The sequence below is a fragment of the Pelecanus crispus genome, chromosome 5 (genome assembly GCF_030463565.1).
Source record: "Pelecanus crispus isolate bPelCri1 chromosome 5, bPelCri1.pri, whole genome shotgun sequence".
Lineage (NCBI taxonomy): Eukaryota > Metazoa > Chordata > Aves > Pelecaniformes > Pelecanidae > Pelecanus > Pelecanus crispus.
The window spans coordinates 21,314,435-21,337,061 of record NC_134647.1 but is presented as its reverse complement, the minus strand read 5'-3'; the positions used below and the strand labels follow the sequence as shown (position 1 = coordinate 21,337,061).

Here is a 22,627-nt window from a genome sequence, read left to right as displayed (position 1 = left end):
TGTGCTAATAACATACTACATCCAGTGTGATCGTACACAAGTGCTAGTGACATTTACTAGTTACCACTTTGTGATTGTATAATGAGTGTATTTTTAGTAGCTGTTTTGTTGATATCAGCTGCTGCATGTGAAGAACAACTGTCTTCTGTTTCAACAAATGATCTGCTTGGCAGTTTCGAAAGCATTAGTTTCCATGAGTGCATGGACATTCCCAAACAACGCTTAAAACAGTTTAGGGGTAGGGTGGGAAGCCAATTCTTAGGTGCCTCCTTAGTCATTTGAATACTCCTTAGAGCAACTGGTAAAATAGATAAAGAGGCTGAAGAAAACTTACTCAATAAGAATGAAAGACTAGGCATTTCTGAAGAATACACTCTAGTCTTGTCTTACATGAAATGTAAGGCAACATTGTTTTGTTATTCATATTAATAGCGACCCAACTGTCTCTCAGTAAAAAGAGGGCATCAAGAGGTGGGGGGGTTGGGGTGAGGGAGGGGAAGCTTCAAGATCCATGTAGTTGAACTCCTCCAGAAAAAAACAACAACTTGCTGATGGACCATTCCCTTGTTCCTTTCACTGGAGAGAATAAACTGAAATACCTAAATTTCAAAGCCTTAATCTTTGATTTCATTGGATTGGCATGATTCTTCATAGTATACCTAACTATGTGCCATGTATGAATTAAGTATCATATTCCCTTAGTTATTTAGTGGCAAAAAATGGAGATAGATTACTATGTGGAATATTCAAAAGTATTTACATGGCTATCAAACACTCATGGATTTAATCGTATGATTTATCTGCATTTTTATGCAGCTGTGGTTCTAGTTGCATCAGGTTATGTGAACTGTAAATCTGTAAAAGTCTCCGGTATCTCAGTTTACTGTGAAGATAAGAATTTGCAGTGTGCCAAGAAATGCTCATTAAATATTCCATCAGTCTTCAAAGTTTCAAGTTGAACTTTAAAAATAGAGCAATTGTCAGTATAGGGGGTTCTGCTTCTGCTGTTGCCATGCTCAGAGAAATGTCGAAGTAATGGGGCATCACCTTTTTATAGTTTCAAGTCTCTATTTGGATTTTTTTTTTTAATCTGAATTTTATATTGAACTTAAAATGTTTTAACATCTTTAAGTGTGAAGGATCCCCAGATGTTTAACAGTATATAATTAGGTGGACCTAATCACTTTATTCATTAATGAAATACTGTCACTTAAGGTATACAGTGGCTTTGATTAGAGGCATTCCCTTATTAAATGGACTAGAACAGCACCTGAGGATGTCTATACTGTGTCAGTGATTCTTGAAGTATTAAGCTGTTCCTGTTTTAGTAGTCATGGCTCCTTTACAACTGTCTTTGGTCATTTTTAAGATGTAAATTCAAGCCTGCTCTGATTTATGAACGAGAACATGGTGTGCTGCTGACACTAATGCGAGAGTAAGTGCTGCTCTGTAACTTGCATAAGGAAGTCAACATTACTAATGTGAAAGAAATTAATTAACCATTAAAGGAACTTCCCACAGAAACTTAGGCTTAGTCATTATTTACATTCTGTATGTGAATTGAGATTTAACTTGATCACAAATTATAGGCTTGATGCAGAGATTACTGCATGAGGTTATATAGTAGTACCACCGCATAGGGTTCGATGGTCACAGTGGTACCTTATTTTCATGTGCGTATGTTGTGGTTCAGCCCCAGCTGGCAACCAAGCACCACACAGCCACTTGCTCACCTTCCCTGCCCCGCCACCCCCCACCCCGGTGGGATGGGGGAGAGAATCGGAAGAACAAAAGTAAGAAAACTCGTGGGTTGAGATAAGAACAGTTTCATAATTGAAATAATAAAATAATAATAAATTGTAATGAAAAGGAGAATCAACAAGAGAGAGAGAAACAAAACAAGTGATGAACAAGGAAAAACAAGTGATGCAACCGCTCACCACCCGCTGACCAATGTCCAGCCAGTCCCCAAGCAGTGATCGTTGCCCCCTGGCCAACTCCCCCCAGTTTATATACTGGGCATGATGCCACATGGTATGAAATAGCCCTTTGGCCAGTTTGGGTCAGCTGTCCTGGCTGTGCCCCCTTCCCAGCTTCTGGTGTACCTGGCAGACCATGGGAAGCTGAAAAGTCCTTGACTAGCATAAACACTACTTAGCAACAACTAAACCATCAGCGTGTTATCAGCATTCTTCTCATACTAAATCCAAACCACAGCACTATGCCAGCTACTAGGAAGAAAATTAACTCTATCCCAGCCAAAACCAGGACAGGGTATCAGATACCTGAATTTCTACAGGTAATAACAGAAAAAAGACGTGTACTCCATTGATACACATATCAGAAAATTTTGTTAATTTTGAAGTAAGCTGATACAGAAGCAGGGAAGGGAAAACAGAACAGAGTGATGCATTATAAATAGTGAGGTTTAACTAAAAAGACAAAACATCAGGTTATGTGAGTACTTTAAAGAAGTCTACCAGCTGACAGTTTTTTGTTCAAATAAGGATTGGAATAATTTGAAGTACTGAAACTGAATTTTGTGGATAATTGTTTTGTACTTACCAGTCAGGTGTACACTGCAGCACTGAAGTGTTGTAGAACAGTCTTTTGCAAGTGTCAGAGGAAAGTTGGGTATGGAGAATATATATACTTAGAATACAGTATGGCTGGACATCTGATGTTTCCACCTCTACAGAACTGACTTTGTCATGTCTAGTGACTGAACAGAGCTCTTAGTCCTCCTTTTGTGTCTTGTTTTTTATAAATAAGCAAATTTTAATGCAGCGGGGTTTTCTAGTACTGTTTATCAACCTGTAACGCAGTAAGTCAAAAAGCAAAATACCAGCTACAAATAATACAGCACCCTCTCCTGTACCACACAGAGGGTCGTGACACTTGTTTGGTCTTCCCTCTGAGTACTAAGCAGGGCTGACCTTGCTTAGCCTGTGATATTTGGTATCATTATAGCCAGAGCATCAAGAACACACTGAAGTGCAATACATACAAGGAAATTTTCAGAAGTGACAGAATAGTTAACAGAATGGGAATGTTAAAGAATGGACTTGCATATGTGATAGTGAACATCCAGAGGATTAAAGGAGTTGAAGCATGCAATCAGCCCAGGGGAGGGGGAGAATTAAGTCCCCAGAACCTGCAGTTGCAACAGCTGTTAAAGAATACATCTGGCCAACAGTGGCTATTTGCAAGTACTAGTGTACTTAGTGTACTAGTGCTGGTGTACATTAACCACTAGTGTACTTACTAATGGTTAATCTATTTCTAGTTGAAAAAATAATTAATAAACTATCATTGGACTCAGAATTTCATAATTTCCCCCAGCTATATGTGTGTGTCTGCCTGTTTGTTTACTCTCCTTTTTTTTTTAACTACGTGATCCTGAGCAAGAACTAAGACATGATGGTTACGGTCACACTTAACCTGAAGTGGTAAAGCAAGGACAAATGAATTTATTTCACAGTTGCTTAAGGCTTTATATAGCTCTGATTTATAAAAAATACAGTGAAAATAATCTTTGAAATAGTTAACGCTGATTGCAATTTTCTAAATGAAACATTCAAACTAAACAGGGAGACAGGGGAAGGAATGTGGAGAGAGCTGCAATTGGTCACCTTGGTTAAACAGCATGATTGATCCCATCAGCAGATGCTATTGCATTTCTTCAAATGCTAAAAGCTAATTAAACACTTGCGTTCTGCAAACTGAAGTGTATTTGGCCACACAAACGTGGATCACGTTGGGGGACACCTGCAGCTACAAAGTGCACATACCAAGTAAGTCAGTCCCTACAGTACATACGCCACGCTACTGCAATTCTAAACTCCAGCACCTAAGTGATACAAAGAGGTGAAGCAAAGGCTGAAGAATTGGATTGCAGATGACTTCCTTTTTAAATTGTAGAGGACTGGGAGAAAGATGGGCACCCAGGCAGCTGCACAGTTAGGTGCCTCACTTTCAAGGATTAGCATATTGTTAACCCTTATTAAAAGCTGCAGTACTGCTAGGGTTAATTCTTGAATGGTCAGAAGGTCTGTTGGGAGACAGCCAACAGGCAGTCGAGCTGCTGGTGGCCCCAACTCTTAGAGCTGACATGTTTTAGCCATCCCCAGAGTGCTGAGGACAGAAAGCTCTCTGACAGAGAGACTGTTTACCTGAGTCTCCCTTCAAGATGACTGAGGAGTGGGAAGAGGAGAGAATTAGTTTGTGTAGCTGCTGGTAACTGTATGGTTTAATTTTTTTTTTTTTTTTATTAAAACTGTGTCTGCTATTAATGCGTTTTTAAAAAATGAGAATTTTCAAAATGAAAAAAAATGAAGTATTCTAGGCTGTCAGGTGTGTTTGGAAGTTCAGTAGATGTAAAAGGCATATTCTTTGGTGCCCACTAAAAATAAAAGACTGAAAAGAGGGCTAAGGAAGGGTCTGCTAGACCATATTGTCAGAAAAAGGAAGTAGGTGAGTCTTTTCTTGTGTAACTTTTACATTAATTTAAAAACATAATTTGGTGGTGATGTGAAATGTAAGTTGCCTTATCGTCAGTGGGGAAAACAACTTATCAGAAATCAAGCTGCAACCCAGCAGGAATGATTTTGTCTCAGAAAGCGTGTGTGGGGAAAACGTTGAAAAGCAGCAGATACTTTAGATCGAATTCTGACTCTTCAGATTGATAATCTAAAGGTGGAAGGCAATTTGGGCGAGAGAGAGAATAAAACAAGAGTTACAAGACCTTTAGAAAACATGTCAAAAAAGATTAAAGGAATGAGGTTGGTTTAGTGTAAAAAAATGGAAGACTGATTAGGATGACATAACCATGTTTCAACACAAAAAAGTTGCTACACCAAGGCAAGTGATTAATCATTGTATCTTCAAGCAATAGTCTGTTCCAGCTTTAGAGCATAACAGCAGAATGGCTGTACTGGGTCAAACTGAAGGTTCATTTAGCCTGTTACCTGGCTTTTGACAATGATCAAAATTCATGCCTAGGGAAAAACAAGATTATAAAACACACAAAGCAATACTTACCCCAGGTACACTCAACCTTCAACAGTTTTTAGCTCTGAGAATGCCTAAGTGAAGACGGTTTCTATGTATTTAATAGTCTCAGTCGTCTTTTTTCAAGAACTCAGCTACTCATTCTTTCAACTCCTGTAAACTTTGAGCAGTGACAGTACTGCGTGACAAGGAGTTCCTTGACTTAATGACACACTGTCTGAAGAACCATCTTTGTTTGTTGTGAACTTCCACATGCTAGCTTAATTTTATCCTTTCCTTTTTCTGAAAGAGACATTAACTCATCAATCCCCATTCATGCTCTCTGTGCCACTCATGTCTTTACATAACATAAGGGGTTGTACCATAGGCATTTGAGACTTGTACACCTTTGCCATTTTATCTGTTAGATGTTATTGAGGTTTGTCAAAACAAAGATGTAGGTCTGAGCATGCCTTATGATTCACTTCTCTCAATATCTTGGGAAGAGGATATTTTCTCTTAGCCACATTTATTTTTCAAATCTGTCTCCTTTTGCAGCTATTTGGCACAGTGAGTCACCTGCAGGATACACCTATCTTCTGTACAAGATCAAGAGTTTGATAGGAGTTTGTGTGTCACACTTCTAAAGTACTAAATATCTAGCTGAATAGAAACTTGCTAAGTCCTATTTTTTCACAGATGTGATCATCTGATTCACAGATGATCTTTTTCAATTCTCTGGCCAGTGAACAAAAGAGTTTAAAAACTTGAGGATATGATACATCGGTTGCTCAGTTTACTGTGATAGTTGTTCATTCATTTCAACTTAAAATAATGAGGTGGCTTTGGCAGCTAGAATGTGCCACCTTCACATGTGACGTTTCAATCCATTTTTCTGATAGGAATTTCTGTTGAAATCCACAACTAACATACTACGTTTGACTAGAATATCTCATCTAATCTTTCTAATTCATCCATTAGCAATTTTCCCAGGAAGTTATCAAGGCATAAATGTATAATTTCCAACAGTGAGATGAGAAATGAAGAAGTTTAACAACAACAATAACAACAAAAACCTTGCCAAGCAAACATTCATGCTACCTCCCACCTGAGCACCCAGAGCTGTTGCTCCCAAAGGGATGGCAAGTCAGAACCCAGCGGGGTAACACAGGGCCCCCGCCCACCATCCCTGAGTGAGGCAGCAGGGCAGGCCTGGAGACAGCAGCCAGGGTCAGCCAAGAGTCCAGATTACCACACAAGTCCATAGTGAGGAGGAAAAGTCTGTGGCTCTGGGTACAGACCAGCAGGTCCATGGCCAGACACTGGCATGGATGCAGCAGGTGCTGCAGCTCAAGTGGTGACAAAGCGCTAGAGCCTCGGATCAAGAGCAGCTCCCCAGGAAGGGGACTACAGCCTCCTGACTGAGCTGTCTGAAGAGCTCTTCCCAAGGTCACCAGCTGGAATGGCCTGGCCTTGAGCTCAGGGAGCCAAGCCCACAAGACAAGGGACGATGTGCTTTGGGCCTCAAGGCCTGACTCTGATGGAAAGTATGCCCCTGAGTGGAAGAAGCTACAGCAATGTAATACCTGAGATATGCTAAAGTGCATCCCTGGAAAAACATTTTGCTAGAGGATGCCCACCATGCCTAGCAGGAAAAGTAGGGAGCTGTGGGCAAGTTACTAAGACTGCTGTGGTTTTCTCATCCCCCTTCAATCCCCATCCACCAAACAGAATGCAGTGGGCAATACGGTCATAATTTGTACTCCCTCTCCCTTTTTAAAAATCGTATTTTCATTATAGTCAATCACTACGCTGAAGGTTACTGTAAAGCATCAGTTGAACGAAGACCATGTACTTGCATGATGAGCACTTCTGACTACAAATACAGGTAGCTGTCCAGAAATCTATAACATGGAGAATGTATTGCCTTTCGTTCAAATATTCTTTCTAGTCTGGCTTGCAGTCAAACACAGTGTTTTCTCCTGAACTATTTCTGCTGATTCATTATTAACTTACTTTGTATTGCAATGTTAAAGTGGAACATGTTTCTTTAACTCTCTTTAAATGAACTACCTTTGCGGCAGTATTTTTATATGGGTCTTTTGATGCCTTTTTAATGGTACATTAAAACTTAATGAATGCTGAGTAACAGTAGAATCCCTATGGAAGCACATATGGTATCTACATTAATACTGAATGAATGCATAATGATCAGTAAAATTTCTGTGATTTCCACATGAATCAACAGTGATGAGCCACTTAGTGTTACACTCAATTACATCATGTTTAATTTATGTAGCATTGTTTGGACATTATGTTTAAAATGTCTTTAGTAAATCATTGAGACTCTAATTGAGCCTCCATTTCGGTGACAAATTGCACTGTAAACATTAAATTCAGTTTTTTTACACAACAATTAATTTATGTTGAAGCCTGCTTGCAAAGGGTCAACAATTTGATATATTCTCACTACTACTCCCTGAAAAATGGAATCCTAGTATGAAAACAAATTGTGGACCCTGTTAAATTATTTCCATTCCCTTAGTTATGCAGCAGCCGGACACTGGAAATGCATTAATTCCCTGAAGTCTGGAAACAATGGCAATAACTCAACTGCTCTACATGACTGCTGCCAAGCAGTTTAGAAGACCTCTTCAGGTCAGAGTACCTTGTCCACATCTGTGCCGCAGTCTCAGAAGGGTTCTCCACAATGCCTGCCTTACTACAGTGTCTCACCACCTCTCATGTATTTGGGAGGCCCTTCTAGCACATCCATAACTCACTTGCAGTGCATATATAGCACAGCAAGGTGGACCAAGAGCTTTTGAAGAGCAGCCATGCCACTGGTCTGCCAGAGGTACCCAAAGAGGTGGTGAGGGAACCTCCACCAAAAGCAGACACTGTCTTTCAGCTGTTCTCCCATCCCATGCAGGACAAGGAAGCAAAAACTTATTCCCATGGTGTTGATTACCTAACAGCCTGGGCAGAGGACTATAATCTTGCCTCACTTTCAAAGCAAAAGTGTGAGCACCCACTACCTTGCTTCATCTCTCCAGTTCTACCTTGTAATGCATTGAACATGGGCCGTTGGATGCATAGGCCCTGGGGTGAAGGCTCTGCAAAAGGCTGCCAGTGGCACGAGGACTGTCTAGAGCTGTAGCCCTCCACCAAAGTCTTCCACCATAAGCGCTGCAGCAACAGAATTCAGAGTGAAACAGGGCAGAGACTTATCACAGGATGCTATGCGAGACTCCATCTTTCCGGACTGGCTTCACATGAAGACTAGGGATATGCACATATTTGATCACAGTGAAAAATAATACAAGTAAATACACCTTCTAAGGGAAAACTGGAAATAAAATATGCATACTTCAAACCTCTCTAGGAACAGTAAACTTCTGCTTGGCTTTCACTTTTTCCTGTGGGATACTTCTAGCAGGTAAGCTCCTGACACACTGTTTCAGTGGATGTCTGCTTGAGCTGGCTTTGGAGATGTTCCAAGGCAGGTCTGTAGAGATTCGTTCATAGAATAAGATTGGGGTTGCCTGTTATACTCAGTCAGCTCAGTTACCTAAAGAACCATCTGAACTTGTCTGACTTTTGGCAGAGAAGATACCCCCTTCCGCTGCTCCAGAAGGGATCTTGCACTCTCTGTTCTCTCAAGTTGGTCCTTCCTCTCTGGTAGTTCAAGCCAGCAAGGGCTTACCAAGAGTCTTTTTCTCTTTAACATTGTTCCTCAAATAGCTGTTCAAAATAGAGTAAGCTTGAGAGGTCTTGGCTTAGGGGAATTTTTAGTTCTGAGAGTTGTCTAGTCCAGCTGTCTCAACAAGAAGGACTGGGGGGAAAGAGAACCAGGTTTGGAGACAAAATCTTATCAGCTATTTACAAACAAATCTATCAATATATTTTTAGCTTCTGCAAATTTCCTGCATTAGCTTCTAGTGCTAGGCACTGCATCCAGTTGCTTTAGTTTACAGAGGATTTACCATCTGTGAGTATACAAAGCTATCATTTTAATTTGCTGTTCTTTTTGATCTACTATGAGATTATCTGATAACCGGCAAGGCATCTAACAAACAGCTGACCAACAACTTTGTTAGAAGATCTGTAGACAAAGAACTTTATAATGATAATGATCATAACAGTAGCTGCTCTCATTTCTCTGGATTGCTGAAAAATGCAAATTCAGACCTTTAATAATTGCAGCTCAGGCTTTCATTTCTGACAGCAAAGTGAGAGAGGAAAAAATCTTTCCATCCTAAGAAGCTGTAAAAGAGGCTATCAGCTTCTTTTTTTTTTAATTATAATTCACTTCATTCTTGTTAGAAGAATTTAATAAATGAAGTATAAGAGAGAAAAGATACTTATGGAGAACCTTTTCATTTTGCTTTAAAAAGTCCTTTTTTGTTTTATGTTGATCATTTTAATGATTCTGTTCTCATGATTCAGGAATTGTATGCTGTGTTAATTTAATTCAGCTTTAATTTGAATTGAATAAAATATTGGCTAGCTTGCTGGCTATGATGATAAAATGCATGTACTGCTTAAACAGAAAGTGTTTGAAATATATAAAATAAACTGAAATACACTTCTCTTCAATGTATGCTTAATAGATTTTAGTGATGTAATGATTTCTAATTTGTTATGTAGCTATATATTTTTAGAGCCTGCCATGTAAGAATATTTTTTAAAATTAGATGTAATGAGGTTATAAAACCACTATAGCCTTTGGAATAACACCAATATAAGAAACAGTACAAGAAAATAATCGAATGCTTGCCTTGAGCTACATGATGACTGTACAAACAGACTTCACGGCAAATTAGATTTCCTTGACTAGTCTTGTGGTTACAGTGATATAATTCATGTTTCGTAACTCTGAAGAAATAATGAAGACGTTGTAACCAGAAATGTGTCAATTTGAATAAATTTATTATGAATTGCTTTGGTTCTAAAAGCTCCCAATATGTTATAATAGAAGCCTACGTTCTTGCTTGAGAGCCAGCCAAACTATCTGTAGAAAATGGAATGGGTTTTTAACATTTTAACAAATCACTTAATGGTAGATTTTTCCCTTCAAATAAACAAAAGGAGAAATGTTCTGAAGGGACTGTGCTAATAAAAGAGATTGGAATATACCTTTCTTTTAAAGCCACTTTGAAAGTAGAATCTTTGGAAGCCTTGTATTTAAATGGTGGCCTCTTACTCCTCGTAGAAACTCAAAACATTGTTAAAACTGTATGTGCATTTTTGCCTGAATCCAAGTTGCAGTGAAGCAAAACTCAGCACATGCAACAATTAACTCTCTTCACCCATTGCTGAACTGCAAGTAAATTTGGACTGAATGCCATAGTCAACAGGCTACTTCCAATTACAGTGCAAAGTAACTTCTCCAACTAAAACCATGCAGGCTGGCGGAATGTAAATTGGAATTTAGTTAAGGCACCATCTAACACTTGCACAAAGTACAATTTATCAGTTAGGAAGTTTCATGTATCCCCTTTAGCGACACATACTGGCTTTAATATGATTTCTTGGTCAAAGGCTTGGTATTAGCCCCAAGGCCATGGCTTGACAACACACTAAAATGCGCCCAAGACCTTGAAGAGTTGCCACAGGAAGGAGAATCTTCAAACTCACTTTGTTAGTTCAACTTCATTAAGAGATTTTTCAATGGGTTGAATTTTTACCAGTAGGCTTTTTGCCAGATCAGATATTGTCTGTTCTCCCACAGCCTGCATAAAGTCAACACAGAAACATGAAGCAGCTACAGATTCTTTATCATGTGCTGTGGCTAATTTGACAGAAATGTGACTGTGTGCTTATTCCTTCTGTGGAACAGGTACGTCATCTGGAGTGATCCAGTAGCACAGAAATCCAGTCATGAGAAAGAATACCAACTTTTGTGTCTATTGTGGATTTATAAAAACCTGGACTTTATGAAAAGGGAACGTATTAGTCCAGTAGTTATTTTCAGATGATAGGATGAAGGTTCGAGTGGGTTAGAAGTCTGAAAACTGCGTTGCTGTTTTACAAAATAAGTTCAAGGAATGTAAAAAAACCATGTATTGCTTTCTCATATTTGAATTCTCAGACAAGTCAAATGGATTGAGCTAAATTTATGGAACTGACAGAGAACGCTGAATGTTGAATTTAAAAGGGTTGAGTGGCTATAACAATTTTCCTAATTTTAGAGGTGATCTCAGTTTGTACTTCTGCTTCCCAAATGCTTCAGATACATCAGATGTTAAATTTCTTTGAAGACAGGTGCAAATTATTTATGAACTTGTTCAGTAGCCAACATTTTTCTCATTTCCCCTCCCATGCCAAAGGAAAATTTTGTAAGACTTTTTGACTTTTAAGTGGAATTTACAGGGCTACTGTGTGTAACACAATTGTCTGGAATTATTTTGTATGTTGTCATTAATGTATTGTGTAATGTCTCCCTCATAAATATACGAAAGTGAAGTAGAAGGTTGCTTACGTTCAGTGTTATGAAATTGTTCTATTTGTCATGGTAAAATTCGGACTATTAGAAAAAAAACCCACTTTTGAAATGAAGTAGAGTAGCTGCTAAACAACACCAGAGCACAGCTTCAGGAAACATGAAATCAAAGGAAAAGGTACTTCTTTTTCCCAGCTCAAAGGAAAATCACCTCTTGGACCAGATTTAAAGCTGACATTGTCAGGAGTACTGAAGTATTAATACATTTTACCTTTTTTATTTTTAGAAACAAGAAACCTTCATTATAGTTACAAAGAAGGACGGCCTGGTTGTTAGAGTACTGATTTTGGACTCAGAGTTTGCATTCCTTACTCAGCCACAAGTTCCATTAGATCTTGAGAAAATCACTTAGCAAATTAATTGCATTGTCTAATTTTCAACAGCTAACTGAGATGCTTAAGTCAGAAGACAGTTCTCCCTAGGTTTCCCATGTAGCCAGAGGAAACAAGAAGTTATTCTGGGATGGCTGTCAGCACTAAAACCACTATGTGTTTTTCAGTTGACCTCTGGAGCCTTCTGTTTCTCTCCATGGAAGTTCTATGCCTCTATGTTAAACGGCCAGCCTAACTTGGTGTAGCGTCTAAAGTCACGTACTCTGAATACCCACTTAGGGTTAATTTTTAAACATGTTCAGGCACAGAAAGATGCAAACGTTTACTCATCCATATGAAGGGAATAAATACATTAAAATGTTAGGTGCACTGATGTTGTGATAATTAGGTTCATAGTAAGTGCTGAGATTGTCATTGTTAGATAGGGTTCCTGAATTACCGACATTTGCATTAATAACCTTTTAATATAATAACTTCCAAGTAGTCAGCACAATGCTTTTAAAACATGAACGGTAGGTTGGTTTTTCAAAGCTTTACTGAATACCTCATTCCCTGAATATAGATTTCTTGGAAAAACTCTTGAGACAGAGCAAATGCCCCTTCTCTGTGTAAACCCTGTGGGATTAATTCATTCCAAAGAGTACTAAATGTCCTACCAGGTGATGTATTAAAATGGTGGCAGATATCTTACCATACAGTGGCACTACCTTAGGAATTCCAGCTGGCCATATAAACATTTGTTTGTTTTACTTTCTGTCATCTGGGAGGAATGTAATGACTCCATCATTAAGGTTCAGCAGAGCTCTCCAATTCAGAGACCATTTTCAAGGCATTCTAAATTGCACATGCACAGGTAGATTGATTTGGAAATGGCTTTGCTCAGTCAGGGCTGGTGCAAATTTGGGGATGCAAATCTGGGCTAAGTTAATCTACTGATTTTGGAAGAGCAAAATTCCTCTTCCCCTCACATGTATGCAGATATGCATACAATCACATTTTAAATTGCTTACTATTCCCAGAATTAGAGAAAAATCTCCTTAGATCTAATGAAAGCTTCCAAAATCCAATTTCACAATGCAGTATGTCTGAAGCTACTATACTTTACTTTTGTTTCCTAAAGCCATGGATACTCTGTTGTGAGCTGCATGTTACAGAAGCAGAAAAGAAACAGTATGTGTGAAATTCAGGCACTAAATACAATGGTCTGGTGCCATATCTAATGTCCAAGGGTAATGGAAACATCCACACTGGGCTGTCCCATGTGACATAGGATGAACAGGAAACCCATGCCTTCTTAGAGCATGGTAGAGTAGGTATCTAAATTGGTATTAGATGCCTGCATTTAGGCAAACAAATCTCTATACATCAAATTTTCAAAATGTAGAAGTCATTTTGTCTTCAAATGTCATGTATCAGTCGTACTCTGATAACAAAAGTGGAATGCTGCCTGCCTTGAGTCTGACCAGGTATGTTGTTTCATTTTGTCCAGAATAACTCTACATCTCCCTTCCTCTTTGCATAGATCTGGAGACTCTTACTGTGCTTTGTCTGGTACTATTGCTTCAGTGTCCTTGGCAGCAGGTCAGAAATGGTTGGGACTTATGAGTGGTATGGCTGTTTGTGAAAACTCATTTTAGCTCTACATTTCTTGTTTGTTTGTTTTTCTTTTTTTAATGCTTGTATTTTGTTTCCCACTCTACAAAATTACTAGTGTTAAAGGATCTTGAATCTGATTTCCCAACAACTCACATTATGGAAACTGAACTGTGTGCTGGATAAACACAAGGAGTACCAGATAGCATAGTCACCCGCATCCTTCCCTCCATAATAATTACATGTTTGTGTGCAGTATTCTGAAGGTATATAAGGTCAGAAATTTGTTCTCTAAGGTGGAGTTCCCAAAAAAGGGCTGTAAAAACTATCAGCAGTATCCTGTTGTCATGAAACATCGCCTGTTTAATTTATCTAAATATTTTATCACTTATGTGATGTTTAAAGTTGTCCACTCCTCATAGTAGTTATTTCAGAGGAACTAAAAAAGCATTAATTATCACAAATATTTACAAGGGATTAATAAGAACAGAGAAATGTATTAAAAGAAAAATGTTTCTTCCATTACAATACTGTGATTACAAATGGTTGGCACCACTAAATCAGTTCCCTGAGACTTGTCAATTCACTTCCACAAATAACTGCAGCAGTACATTATGCGGTTCATTCATCCATAACTACCCAGAAGATTACATCTAGTCCAGTAGATTTAGACCCATTAGATGGAGACCTAGCTACTGTATTCCATACATGTGTAATATTCACACTGGACTACTATAGTTCTCTCTAGGAAGGAATTTTATGCCTTATAGAAGCTCAAGGCTGGCCAGTGCAGATGGCATCACCTAATACAGAGTTTATTATAGACAACGCTGAACGATTGATTTCATGCAGCCTTAGTGTGAGGGAAGCAGAAGTGTGTCATGTTGTCTGACCTGCATCTCACAGGCCCTACATGCCACCCAGTCAATCCTATGCTGAACCTAATTATTTGTTTTTAGCTACAACAACCTTTCAGAAATCATAAGCTCTTGATTTGATTTGATTGATTTGAAGGGTATCATTCTCAAAACCCTGCACAGAATTTAATTCTGTTCTTGTGTTACAGTTCAAGGCAAAATTCCAGCAGGGGGATGTTCTGGGCTGAGGACAAAGCTCTCACAGGGAATCACACAACTTGCTATTGAAACAGCAAACGCTGTTGTCAAAGCTAGCAATAAAATCCATCCCTCTACTCAAGTTTCTTACCAAAGTACGCTAAATTACTCATGCTTTTCAATAGGTTAAAAAAATCCCAAGCCCAACCCAAACAACAACATAAAGCACAGTGCAAATCTGCATCTTGATAGTAAGTGCTGAAAAGGAAAATTAAGTCAGGGAAAACACCAGAGTATTACTGTGCTGTGGTTTGTGTAAGTGCACACGGAGGGAGTTTCAGAAAAACAGTTTCTGGGAATGACTGAGACCTGCGGTACTGATTTAATCCCTTGGAACCTTTTCGTTATCTGCAATAAAAGATACGCATTTTAACAGTAATTCTAAACTTAACATTCAATGAGAGCTATAATAATAGCAAGACTCCTCACAAACGGTTCAACCACAGATAATTTTCAAAGAGTTATGCACTACTGCCAAGAAGTTAGCTAGTGATATCTCTACTTGTGGTCATTGGGTAAGTTTGGCTCTCATGAAGTACTGCCCAAACAGATGGGCCAGAGTTCAGAGTTAAAAACGAGCTTTTGAAATGCTCAAGATGGAGCAAGAATGCACAGCTCATTGTATCAGGACCATAATATGTGTTCAACATATTCTAAGTACATTGAGATAATAAATACACTTAAATTACAAATTCAGGCTTATATCTTGGGGCATGCCTTCTTTACTGAACAAATAACTTTTTCCTTAAGGTGATCCTCTGTATCATTACAGTTGATGCAATTTATTTTGGGATGCTTGTAGAGAAAACATTGTATTGGGACACAAGACTTAGGCCTGGTTATAGCCTTGCACTGGAAAAACTAGCTACTTCCATGGCTTCAATCTAGTACTCCAGCAGAGGCAGTTTTTTTCTCTGCTACCGCAGCTATGACACAAGACGGTGTAAAGGTATGATATTAGTTCTCTTAGTGTAATCATCATTAAGAAATTATGGTGAAGCTTTTTATGGTGAAGGCATTATACATATAAAACCACATTGAAAATATCTTGATAAAAGCAAGGGGACATGTGTGGAAGGGTGAAATAAAAAAATCCAACAAAAACCATCTACAGTTTTCAGACATAATCACAGATAGTTTGGATTTTTTAAACCTTCACTTTGTCAGTAATAACTGTGAAAGTTTACTCTCATTAAAGGCATAATTTTGTCACATTAATCAAGTGCTGTGGTTCTAAATAGCGCACAGGCTTTTGAGAACTGGAGAGCTTGATTTTCTGGAAGTGGGATGCATACTGAATAGCTTGAATCCATTGGGGTTTTTCTCAATATGTATTTTTAATTTTACTTCATAAACACCTGGACCTGATTAGGGCTAACAAAGATTAAACTAAAAGAGAAAACAAAACTACTGAGCTGAGGATTGAAGAATGCCCAGAAATTTAGTTTTAGGGAAATGTAAATCTTCGAACAAGGATCACTGTGCTGCAGAAGCATACCAAGTATCAAAACCAGACTAGGCACGTTAGATGTATTTATGATAAAAGGAAGCCGTCACACAGCTCGACAAATATTTTGGTGTCAGGACTTAGCAGAAATCCGCTAGCCTTTTAGTATCAACACTATTAATTGTCTGGAGATTACTGGGTTTGTATTTGTTCAAAGAAAGAGTTAAAAAAGGTTACACTTCAACAGAGTCTAGGTCAAATGCTCTCAGATATCTTTAGCCAAGCTCAGGCAATCTTTTTTATCCTTCCAGTTGTTTACAAGGAGAGACAGTAAGTCAGGAGAAAGTTTAGTTTCACATTCTCACCTATGCAACATTTCCAATGCTACACGGGAACAATCATATAGGTCTTTCTGTGCCTCAGTTTTCCAATGACTGTGTTTTTCTCATACAATGCTATTCCCACAGAAAGCACTGAAAGCAGCGAGCATCAGGACAGACTACGAGAAGTAGAAACGTTTTTTTTATGTCAATCTCTCTCTTAAATTACCACACTCAAGTGAAATTATAATAGCATTACATTTTTTATTGATCTTTCCTACAAGTGGCATTTTTGCTGTCATGACTCATTAGAACCCTAGCAGAGTTATTTTGAAACGTGTATTTAATTTATTTGCTAATATTCCTTCTAATTGTGTTTTTTATTTGCCTGCCCTTTTAAAACAATTACATGACTAAGCCAAAGACACAGAAACGTACCATGTATGTCAGGTTGCAGCTATGTAACAAGTTGCACAGACTGGGTGAAAAGTCAAAACATATTTTCTTTTTGTGGTTGAACTTTTAAAATGCTGATTAATATCAGCATACAATTGTCACTTAAAGGTTTTTATCTCTTCTCGACCTCAGTTTTCTACCTAAAGCACCTACACCAGCTATCCCTCCTTCCATTCTTTTGAAGACAGTGAGGTTTAACACAGCACATTTATGCCAGTGAATCAATTAGGCAAAAACAGTGGTCTGGTCTGTGCAATTGTGTAAAAAGATAGTTGTTCGCAAACAACGAGCAAAGCCAGTCAATCATCTGACACTGTAAAATTCCAGATATGTTTGCCAGTCTCTGTATGTAAGAATTGTTAATCAACTTGGACTTGCACTTTCTGCTGTCAGCATAACAGAGAATGAGCTGTTCAGAGGACAAGGAATCCTTCATTTCATTGAAAATAAATGTCCTGCAAAATCGTCTGTGACTCAGCCAAAATGAAAACTGTGAGTATTGCTTCTATGTCAGAAAAATCTTTCTCCAGAATTGAAATTTTGGCTTGTGTGCAAGGATTTCTTCGGTGGGTTCAAGAAAACAGCAAAGCATGCATGTCCCAAAACATTCGGTATTTTCACCAGTCTGACATCTCAGTTAGTGCCCGAGCACGCCAAGTACGGTCAGAAGCTTTCTACATACAGCTGTTTCTACCAGGGGCTGAGCTTTAATTATCTGACTTTCTATCAATTTGACTGACTTACACGATTCTACCTGCTCTGCTTGGGGCCGTCAAGCTGTTCTTCATACAGGGAAGAGGTATTTTTATTTTGCAATGGGATGAACACTGATAACGATGGCCATGGAATTGCCACATAGGATTTTGTGTACATAGCGGCGGGCAGGAGCTGGCTTCCTCAGCGGCGCAGGCTGCTGTGAAGGAGCTCAAGACACAAGGAAAAACCTTTCCACGTTCCGCTCTCCTCGGCGCTGTGGCTGACCCCGAGCCCCGGGCCCAGCTGGGAGCCCAGCCTCCCCCGAGCCGCTCCTTTGGCACGCAGGTAACGGGTCCGTCCCCCGGCCTTGTTCATTCCTTATTTCTCCAAGGCATACCGGCAAATTCCCGACCTGACAGAGGGATGGGGCAGCTTAGTTAATGATTTGTCAGGCGCTCAAGAGAAGCGCCGGGCCCGTCCGGCGCTGCGCGGCTGCCCCCGTCGCGCACCGCTGCGCCTGGGGCCGGCGCTGCCCGGGGGGCCGAGGCCACCGGCCCGGCCCGGCCGGGCGCGGGCAGGGGCAGGGGCAGGGGCAGGGCAGCGCTCCCGCCGCGCTCAGGCCAAGGGGCCGGGGCACACGGCGGGCAGCGCCCGGGGCCCGCTGGGCCGTTGCGGGCCGCGCCCGGGGTCCCCTCCCCTCGGGCGCCGCCGCCTAGGCCCGGCCCGACGCCCCGGGCGGGCCGGGTGACACCGCGGCCTGGAGCCCCGGGGCCGCGCACCTGCCGCGGCGCGCCTCGCCCTGCCGCCAGGGAGCGGAGCGAAGGGCCCCCCCCCGCCCCGGCGTGGCGGAGGCAGCCGGGAGAGCACAGCTCGGCCCCCCGCCCGCCCGGCGCTGCCTCCCCGTCGCAGCGCGGAGCCGGCGGCCGCCCGCCCCCGCCGCCGCCCGCGCACGTGTGCCGGGGAAGGCGTTCGGTGCCGCTCGCCGCCCGGGCGGCGCTTTCCCCCCCCCGCCCCGCTCGGCAGCGGGAGCGGAGAGCAGCCTCCGCCCGACACGCCCGGCAGCGCCGCCGGGGCCGCTCGCCGACGTGCTCCCCGCGCGGGCGGCCGCCCAGCCAGGACGTCGCCGCCGCCGATGGCCGCCCCGCTGCCCGGTGCTGCGCCGCGCGGCGCAGGGCGGGCGGCGGAGCCCGCAGGCGGCGGCCCCCGCGGCGCGGCCGGCTCCCCCTGCCCGCTTGCCCGGCCTCCCGGGGGGGACCCGCCGCCCTCGCCCCCCGACAGGTAAGGCCGGAGCCCGGGCGGGCGGCGCCAGCCCAGCCCGCTCCCTCGAGGCCCGCCTGCTGCCGTCTGGGGGCTGGCGGGCGGCAGCGCGGGGCCTGCGGGTGCGAGCGCCTGCGGCGTGGGGCGGCGCCGTGGGGAGGGGGCGCAGCGGCGGCGGGGGGCGGCCTGGCCCGGGACCGGCCCGCTCCTCCCTGGCACTCAAAAGTTGTTGCCCGGCCATGCAGACACTTCCCTCCGCGGCGGATGCATCCTGGCGCCCCGCGTCCTCCCCCCCGTCCCCCCCGTCCCCCTTTTTTTTTTTTTTTGAGGTTTCCCAGTTGGAGGTGAGAAGAGACGACGTTGCCGAGCCGGCCTTGTCAGACTGAACCGAGCCGCTGCCCTCCCGTTGCAGGGTCTCACGGTGTTCGTGAGATATACTGCTTCACCGTTAGCCATGCCGCTGTAATTGCTGCCAGCGGTGTGCACCCTGCATTTGCTGCCTCTCGGGCTGTTCTCAGAGGCATTGGTCTCTGTTAGGAGAGGAAACTGTGAGTTAGGGTTTTCACGAAGCGTCTGATCAGTTTCGGTAGGCTGAAGTTTAGAAAATCTTAAAATACTGCATACAGGGTTTTTCACTCCTTAATGCTGCATATCACTTTAAATGAATGTTTGCTGAGGGTTTCCAGAAAGTAAAGCATTTTCATTCTGCATCATTACTTTACTGCGATGGTTTTCCCCACTTTGTACCAATTAGTGTGTGAAATCTGGAATGGTAATTGTGAAGGTAATGAAGTTCAATATTAAGCTCGGAGCCATCAACTCACACGTAGAAAAATCTGATTATATGTTGGCAGACTCAAATACTTGGGGTGCTTTGGGTACTGCTTTCCAAATGAAATCAAATAGACAAAGTGCCGTTCAATATTTTATGTGAGAAAACCATGCACTGTAGTGTACCCGGCAGTCTAAACAACCACATTATTAATGTGATATTTCAGTGCCTAACTGAGCTCTTCAGCAAGTACAGTAGTGATTATCTTCACTATTACAAATGCTGCTTGGTGATATTCGCGACGCAATCAGATTTAAGTAGCCAGGAGCTACTGAGACATTTATTTTTTGATGGAGCTATGGAGATTCAAATACAAAAGTAATTGAAAACAGAAACGAGGGTATTGCTTTGCACTATTTTGTCTTGTCAGTCACCTTGACTCCTCATTCTGGGGGAAAAAAGTTTCCATTTGTTTAAAATACAGTTGTGATGTACTCCTGAAGTGTTACTGAGAAGTTACATGCATCCACTGTTGTAATATGCGTACATAGGGAATGGCATGAACACGGGGACAATAAAATATTTACTAATGTCTTTAGGAGCCAATATAAATATATCTGTGCTCTTACTCTGCAGAGACTTACACATATTCAAACAACTTTATATTCAGAGCTGAATAGTTGGATTGCTTTCAAGTAGTGTTAAGCACTGTATGTTAATAGATTCAGCCTACTGATTAAAAAAAAAAACAACTGCACAAAAAAGCTAATTGCTGCAACCAGGAAGTATCTTGGTATTAGTGCCTTAGTATTTCATGCATTGTGGTTGGATATTGCAATTTTAACAGCAGTGGTTACAATTATTGCTTGATATATGTATTTTGTTGAAATAGGAGAAAAAAGAAAGATGACGGTATTTTGGAGATCCCATCAATTCCAAATCCTTTTCCTGAGCTGTGTTGCTCTCCGTTTACATCAGTTTTGTCAGCCAGTCTGTTGCCCAAGGCAACTTCAAGAAAAAAGCAGGTAAGATTTATAAATTATTATTTGACAAATTCTCAATTGGTTTCATGAAAGCTTGAGGAAAAGCCCAGTTACCTATTAAGTTACTTTTCTAATGAAGGTGTTCCATATTTCTGTAATTTGGTGAAATTTTCTCTGTAGGTCATTGATGATTGTAGAAAATGAGGTTTTGGAATCTGTGACTTAAGACGTGACTGTTCTTTCACAGAGTCTACATGTGACTGTGCACATTTTTCGGGTAAAGCAGAACCAGGGGCAGGCAGGCAGTACTTTGTGTCCTTAAATGAGAAGTTAATTTCTTTCTTCCCTTCCTCCCCACCTCCAATTACTGTCATCAGTGCTGTAACGTGAAGGGTTTTAACAGTCACTGAGCAGCTCCTTTTGTCTGAAGGTCTGATTTTGCTAGGATAATTGAATAAAACTGAAATTGGTGGGGAAGGAGCAAATGCTGTGTACATGGCTATATTTTATGTGCATGTTTATCCGTGTATGGCGGATGTTATTATAGTTCCGTAAATACCTTAAACTGTAAGCCAAGGGAAATTCTGAGTGGGCAGACAGACCTGGCAGTGCTCTGTCTTAGTGCTGTTCACACACAGTGTATTTGTTATCCTGATGAGGGGTAGAGGTTAAAGAGGAAGAGTTTCCAGTTTAATGGAGATTACTGGTGTCGAAGATCTGCTTCACTCTTTGAAAGCCTCCCTGTCTCACTTCTCTTTTCTTGAGACTGGAAAGAGTCCTGACAGGGAACACCTGTGGGATTAAGGGTGCTACCTCCTTCGCATTCTCTTTGTTGGTGGTCTGCGAGATCCCTGTCTGAACAGTTGTAGGGGTGGTATTGCAGGTGGAAGAACTTACACTGCTGCTGCTTATTCAGTTTTTAGCTTCTGTTTCTTCATAAAGGCTCTTGTCATACCTTTTGTGACAATTTCTGCTCACAGTCCTTCCATTGCTCCTGGTTTTCCATTTAAGAATGTAGTGCTTGCTCTGGTAGAAGCAGGATCAAGAACCACTGGTTTACTAGCAGAAGTGAGCTAAAATAGTGTCTATGGAGTGCCTGATCCATTTTCCAGTTACCAGAAAAATTGAGAGGAGTCTTCCTGTTATTTTCTGGAGGCATTTTAACAAGACCATGGTTTCTGTCAAAAAGCCTTTCATCTAGGTATCTGTTTATGGCCACTGCAGGAGAAATGGCACTGGGCTAAGTAGACCTTTTGTCAGACTCAGCATGATTGTTCGTACATTCTTCATCTGAAGTTATTAAAAGGTTAAGGCCAAATGGCAACTGTTGAGTTAAACTTTTATCTTTGAAATTTATGTTGAAGTCTTCTAATATGTTTATAAAATTACTTAGGTTTAAAAAATGCTAAGCAGGTGTGCAAAGAGGAGAAGTGAACTGGCTGTGACTTTGACTTCCCACAGTTGGCTGTGGAGGCCATGCTTGGAAATGTCGTCTTTCCACCCCATGTTCTTATTTTGCCACCTTTGTAACAGACCTGTCTGCAAATACCTAATCCATATACAAAGATTTCATTGAATATAGCCTCCGAGGTCATCAATATTACTGTTACAGTTTGATAGTTTCCTGACTCTTAAGAGAAACCAGCTACACTTAAGCACTGGTTTTTTTATAGTGTTGACAGCTGCCAGAATTTTTTCTGTTGCCTCTCTGATGATCTACATATGTTTTCAGTGGTTCATCTTTTAGATTGCTTTCTTTCTGATTTAGTTTCTCTTTCTGCTGTGTTTTTAATTTCAGGCGTAATAAAGAAAAATTACAGATTGAATTTCTACTTATGTCTGGTAGGTAACTATTATCAAAATAGGTGTTTCTAAAAGAAAAAAAAGAAGTTATACCTCTTCTATCTTGTTTTTCTCTCCAGCAGATTTTCTACTTCCAGGGGAAAAAGAAGTTGTCACAAAGACCTACTCTCTTATTCACAGCACCTGTGACATCTGAAATCTTTCCTCCTCTGAACAGATTATTAACATTATTTTGAATTCTTGTTTTTCTAAGCTGTCTTCTGATGATCTTTTATCATAAGCCTCTCAAAACATTGAACATGCTGCTTGAACAGCATGTCTGTTTGTGGGGTTGACTTACTGGAAATAAGCTTATAAAA

The 22,627-nt window shown here is 41.2% G+C and overlaps 1 protein-coding gene across 1 annotated transcript in view; it reads left to right on the top strand.

The window, feature by feature from the left end:
* Positions 1 to 18,585: 18,585 nt before the first annotated feature.
* GRB14 (growth factor receptor bound protein 14) overlaps positions 18,586 to 22,627 on the top strand; it is a 67,255-nt gene continuing 63,213 nt past the window's right edge. The window contains exons 1-2 of the mRNA XM_075710858.1: positions 18,586 to 18,731; positions 20,375 to 20,507. Coding sequence (XP_075566973.1) covers positions 18,586 to 18,731; positions 20,375 to 20,507 — 279 coding nt within the window. The remainder of the gene's footprint in view (positions 18,732 to 20,374; positions 20,508 to 22,627) is intronic.